This window comes from Pungitius pungitius, chromosome 21, assembly GCF_949316345.1.
Source record: "Pungitius pungitius chromosome 21, fPunPun2.1, whole genome shotgun sequence".
Lineage (NCBI taxonomy): Eukaryota > Metazoa > Chordata > Actinopteri > Perciformes > Gasterosteidae > Pungitius > Pungitius pungitius.
In genome coordinates this window covers 16,497,964-16,504,039 of record NC_084920.1, presented here as the reverse complement: position 1 = coordinate 16,504,039, position 6,076 = coordinate 16,497,964, and the positions used below count along the sequence as shown (strand labels likewise).

The following is a 6,076-nucleotide window of genomic DNA, read 5'->3' as shown; positions in this document are numbered from 1 at the left end:
CATTTCAGCAGTGCAGTGATGAACTGCTTTCTTTCTGTTTCTACATGCTGCATCTTAGCCTGTTGAACAGATGGTGGAAGCAAAGTCCTAGTTGTGGTGTTTTCAATCTTCTGTGAACAGTACATGCTGTGACTTACGAGTTTATTTAGTATGTAATATTTAGGCCAATATTTGTTTGGCCTAAAGCGGTTTTATAGGGTTTTTGGGAACTGTCCAAAATAGCGGTATATTTGTATTAGTGTATGTATACAGCAACTGTTGTATTGAAAATTTAAAGGATGAATTCAGTTTTTCAAGTCTGTTTTCTAGAATGTTAAACCCGTGTTTTGTTTTGTTTTCAACCTTACCTACTGTTACCAAAAAAACTCTTCACTACTAAAAACTAACTCGTTCGATTCACTTGTCCAACTCAGACTCATATTTATCCTCATATTTATATAGTAGAATACATGTTTGACCGAACAAGGACAGCAGATCCCAACGGGGCTATTTAAACTAATAAAAGCTGGTATTTTCCATTTGCCACTCTCTTTTGTTTTTTGGGAGACATCCAACATTTTCACATATATTTAGCTATTAAAAGCTGCTCCTTTCTTTTTACAGCCTTGTGAAGGTGTTTTACAAACAATGACTGAAAATAGCTTCACTTTTTCTGGTCTTGCTTGCTTTTGACCAGTGGTAGAGGCCTTGATATGTCATGAAGATGTCTGATGTTAATATGCAGCATTGCGACTTAATAAGGTGAAGTTAGGATGCTAAGTTACTGTAATTTCAGTGCAAAATAACATTTACCTGTAACAAGGTCTAAAAGGAGACTCTTTGAACGAGCACTGTGGCACTATATTAGCACTTATGATGGCACTTATTTTAAGCACTTTGTAGTTTGGCTTTCTTGAAGGAATTGTACTTTCTTGTTGTTCTGTATACTCATGGTTGAAAGTAACCTTTTCTTAATGGCTTTGGATAAATGCAAAATGTATTTTTGTTTTGTTTTGCGTGTCTTTTCTTTGTTACAAATGGGCCACTGCTGAATTCCTCTCACGCATGCCTATGTTGCATTAAGACAATAAATTATCCTAAATTCATTGAATCCTCAAATCCTTGAACCCTTGAGTCAGAAAAACACGACTTGACTACATGCAACCTCTGGTCTTTGCTGTGATGCTCAGAGATCCCGTTATTTATTGAGCTGACTGTGCAGCAACGTCCTTCTCAACCGGACAGACACACACACCAACGGCGAGGCGCTCTCCAACACGACTGCGACCGTCGACAACTGAGCCTGTTTGAGGTCAGCAGCTTCTTGCTCCGGGGCGCCACGACGCCGTCTTTTGAAGGAGGAAAAGGCGCTACTCATTCACTCCTCCCCCCCCCTCTTTCCCAGTCAGATTATCTCTCCAAAGCAGTGCAGAACAGGAGTGTCATGACTCAGCTCTTGGCCCCGTCCACTCTCTCAGTTGTGATGATGTAACAGATGGCATATTCACCCTCATTAGTGGCAACAGAGGCAAAGTCTAGGCAATGCCTAAATGTATCACAGCCACTGGAGCTCTGATCGCACAATTCGTCTATTCTGGATTCAGGCAGAGCTTTGGTTAGCCGTGGGAGTCCATTTCTGAAGTCACCAACAGAAATGTGATGATTTAGCCCTGCGGATCATACTACGGAACTGTGTTAGATCCAAGAAAGCATGACGTAAGCAGAATTCCTGAATGGGTATAAGGCTCTATGCTTCAAACGGCCCCGTGCATAAAGAAAAGGGAGTTGAAGATGGATGGAAAACATGCACAATGCACAAGATGTCTCCATTTATGCCCCACGCAGTTTAGAAATATTGCTGAAAAAGTCACTCTGCAGCCTCCCAGAGAAGCATTTTCTCTGATCTTGTGTGCATTCACATGGCAAGGTGCGAGAGCGTCAATGGCTTCCTGGCGTTGTCAAAAGTGCAGAGTCTTTTTTTTAGTGCAGCGTTTGGATGAGAACACAAAGTGACGTCAACTGGCCACAGCTGTCATTGTCATGTGACCTTTTCCAGAGCAAAATGAAGTGGGAAGTTTGACATAAAGGAGGCTGGACATCTTTCCCATGTCATGGTAAAGTCAGAGTCAGCTGGTAACACACACATGATGAGCACAGTGGAGAATGGGCCTGCTGCAGATGAGAACGGCAAGAGGTCTGCCTGCAATAATACTACAATAATAACACCACAATATGGAAAGCGGCACAGACTCTTTCTTTCCCTCGCCCAGTGCCAATTTCTTCTTGCATGTCCCACTTTCTCTTCTTTCGGCCTCCCGTGCTCTCACTCCTCTTCCCTCCTCTGCTCCTCTGTCTCTCATCAGGCAGGCCAGGCATGGTGTGTGGTTGGTGTGAGATAACAAAGGCTGAGGGGTTCATCGTTATATAACTTCTGTGGAGGCTGAGGAGGTGGAGGATGAGGAGGAGAGGCGGCAGGGTTAGCAAGTAGGAAAAGGAGGGCAGGAGAGGGCCAGTAGCCTACGTTGCAGTGCTCATCTGTCTTCCACACAACACACACAAACCCACACACGCCGTCCTCCATGTCCTGCTCTTCATTGCGTATTAAGCAGGCTGCACTTGCAGATATTGCCTCACAGTATTTAAACTTTTTTGAGCTTTTCTGTTCCCACGCATATAGAGATATTGGAGTGAAATCCTAAAACGTTTCTCTTTTTCTCTCTCACAGTGTTTATGTGGTGTTTGCCTTCCTACAGCTCAGCCAGAGTGCAGAGCAGGCTGTAGCACACATACAGTTACGCACACACACACTCGCACACACTCACAGGGCCTCTCAAGCTCTACGCCTACCTCAAGGCCCACCCGCCTGTCCTCTGATGGCCTCCCACTCATGCCACATTAAACATTTAGTGAGCCACTCTGGATCTGTGTGACACTATCTTTTAGCACCGCCAAGCTGACAGCCCTTCACACGGGGGAAATGAACGTAAGCGCACACATGTTGGTGGAAACCTGACGCAGCCGTCCCTCTGTTCACTGCCTTCATCCGTTGCTCTCTTATGCACATTCACGAACGCGGAGGCGAAACAAGTGGATCACAAAGGCCCTCTGTGTTCGGAACAAGATCCGCATTAATCAATATTGATCCCCGGAGAGAGTGTTTGTCTGTGCATGTGCATGCACTTATGCAATTTGTGTGTGTCATAGTTTGCCTCTGCTGCAGTGAGGTGTGACCCAGGGTAGGGTGTATCAACCAGTGCAGTAAAACGCTGTCTGCAATTATTTGAGGATATGAGGAGGAACAGGGGACCAGACGTCAACGCTGTTTGTTCATTTCAGTCAGTCACGTGCAGCTTTGCGATATTCATCAACAGCGTATCTCTAAAATGACGATCCAGTGCATCGTAAATATGTTTAGTCTCAACAATTTGTGTGACTTCATTGCACTGGAGGCCCCAGTCTCATGCTGCACGAGTCTAATCTCGCGAGGATTCCTCCCTTGACTCACACACACACACACACACACACACACCATCAGCACTCCTCCTCTCCCCAGCCCCTCCCTTTCCGTCCCCCCGCTCGCCTCTATCCTCTTCAGCCTCGCCTGCCTGTTAGATCGGTACTCCAGTGTTGGAGGCTAGGCTACCCTCCTCCCAGGACCACGTACGAGAGCCAGCCGCCGTCGTACCCCAAGGCTCGGGCTCCCCAATCACGGATTCAACCATGGCAGTCCCCGCTACCTCCACCCGGTTTACCGACGAGTACCAGCTGTACGAGGAGCTCGGGAAGTAAGCAGCGTTACGGTGTACATCGTGTGTGTCGGTCCGTCTGTGTGTGTGTGTGTGTGTGTGAGTGTTGTCGCCCACCCCCGCAACCTCGCCTCGTATTATATCAGCTAGCCGGCGATAGCCGGCCGACGTGGCTGAAACCTCAGTGGCGTTGTGCGGCTGGATGCTGGTCAGCGGCTGATCACCCGGAGCCGCCGTTGCTGTCGTGGTGCAGTCGGGCCAAGTAGCCGTTGCTCTCGGCTAAGCTAGCTGCAGTGCTAGCCGACCAGCTACCACGCTGACGCCGATGAACTAGCCCAGTTAGCCCCGCTAGCGCTGCGTCTTTTTTAGTCTCTTTTAACGGTCTTGGCACGAGAGGCCGTGCGCACGGGTGGACGTATTACCCCCCCCCCCCCCCCCCCCCCCCCCCCCACCCTTTCCGTGTTAACTAGCCGATTGTTTTCCCCAAATGTCGAAAAACCGGCCAGACGGGGGGAGGGAGGACGCCGGAGACGTGTAGCCCGGTGACATTTCACCGGCCCCCGGGAGTCTTGACAGCTCCGCGCCGGCTCGACCGACCGGGAGGCTGCTCGCTGGCTGACTAGGCCGACCACCGTTTTACTATTTCTTTATATATTCATTCATTTTGTAAGCAGGTGCAGATAGTTGTGTGTTTGTAACGTGTTAACAACGCTGCGGGGAAGTTATTCGTTGCAGGCTGCGTTACGTTTGCACAGTAACGAGTTATCGATAAGCGCATTGGCGTCGTGGGGTCTTTTCCCCCCTTTTTATAAACTGAGGTGATCGTGACGCACGCGCTGTCATAACCTACAATTTGACGTCTGCATTGTAAGAGGCGGGTGACGTATTTTCTCGGTATTTTGACGATGGCAAAAAAAGAGAACCGGCCCACTGTTTCATCAGCATCGGTTGTTCGGGCAGCAGGGCGACACTGCCCCTATAAAGATACACCAGCCTTCATTTCCGGCTGCCATTTCCACTCTGTGCCTAATAATTGAGTAATCGATGGCACTGATTGGGCTGACACACACACACACACCTACACATCCTGCAGAGTGGGTCTTCTTCTGCAGACTGACCGCTCGGGCCTTTCTGCAGTTTGTTAATGCGTTTTGCTCCGTCATAGGTTATTAACGTCAAGGCACTGCCTTGTACCTCATGCCACCTCTCATTTACTGGTAAATAATTGAAATCTCGAGCAGAGTGCAGTTAAAGTAGCAGCCCTCCATTTATCATCCAGAGGAGTGCGAGGAGGCCCTTGCTTCCCTCAAGGAAGAACTGCGTAGGGCCACATGCTGCAGGTGGCACAGTGATGCGACGCGTCATGATGGCTCTGTGACGTTCAATGATCGCCGCAGGCAGCTTGCAGGTGAAAAATATGGAGCATTCATTTAGGTCAATGTGGGACTCCTAAGAGAAGGAGCCGTGGTACACTTCTGCTGGAGCACATAAATAACAGTGTTGTTACCTGATGAAAGTATTAAATATTACCCATTGTTGTGCGCCGCACATCTGTTGTGTTGGCTGTTGCAAATTGAATTTCCTGTGGCGCTGTAGGTTTATATTGTGTCCCGCGCCTGTCCAAGATTAGCAGAAGTACTTTTCCATTCATTTATAATTCCAAGAACCTGATCTGATATCAGCACTCCTGCTTGAGCTCTTCAGATCGATGCCGAATTACTTGACTGTTGCTCACCTTTTATGCTCCACACACTGTGTGTGTGTGTGTGTGCGCGCGCACAGATGTCACATGTTATGTGAGGGAGAGCATGTGAAATGGAACTGACTTTTGGCTGTTTATGTTCCTTCTTCCTAGGGGAGCTTTTTCCGTGGTGCGTAGGTGTGTAAAGAAGTCATCAGGACAGGAATACGCCGCGAAGATCATCAACACTAAGAAGCTGTCCGCGAGAGGTACGGTAACACCATGCGCACTCACAGCCTCTCCGAAATGTGCACGTTTGCCTTATTTGTCGTGGATACCGGAAAGTCGGGCTGTATGGCGTATGCCATTTTCATATTGTGATGGCTGCCATTACTGGTATAAAACAAAGTCTCTGTTAAATAAAACTGAGTTTCTCGATGAAACCACAAGCCTAAATGTCTTTTTGTGATTACTGCAGTGAAATTGGAAAAGCTCTTCATTCTATTGATGTAGGGAGCGCTGACCTCTGTCAGAAAACTCTGCGATGTGGCAATAAAAATATGGCGCTCTTTAAGGATAGGCAAGTAATGTAGGGAAAAAAACTGATGCTACCGTTTGAAGGAAGTCTTTGCTATTGGTCTAAATATCCGAGGCACTCAACAAGTTTTCA

At 47.7% G+C, this 6,076-nt stretch overlaps 1 protein-coding gene across 5 annotated transcripts in view; it reads left to right on the top strand.

Moving 5' to 3' along the window:
- Positions 1 to 3,550: 3,550 nt before the first annotated feature.
- The window catches only part of LOC119213216 (calcium/calmodulin-dependent protein kinase type II subunit gamma-like), a 38,437-nt gene continuing 35,911 nt past the window's right edge, over positions 3,551 to 6,076 (top strand). For 2 of the 5 annotated variants that reach the window (XM_037464372.2, XM_037464370.2), the window contains exons 1-2: positions 3,553 to 3,764; positions 5,581 to 5,675. In XM_037464372.2, coding sequence (XP_037320269.1) covers positions 3,700 to 3,764; positions 5,581 to 5,675 — 160 coding nt within the window. In that variant the 5' untranslated portion in view covers positions 3,553 to 3,699. Of the gene's footprint in view, positions 3,765 to 5,580; positions 5,676 to 6,076 lie in introns of all 5 variants that reach the window. The other 3 variants (XM_037464368.2, XM_037464367.2, XM_037464371.2) reach the window with 3 other exon arrangements.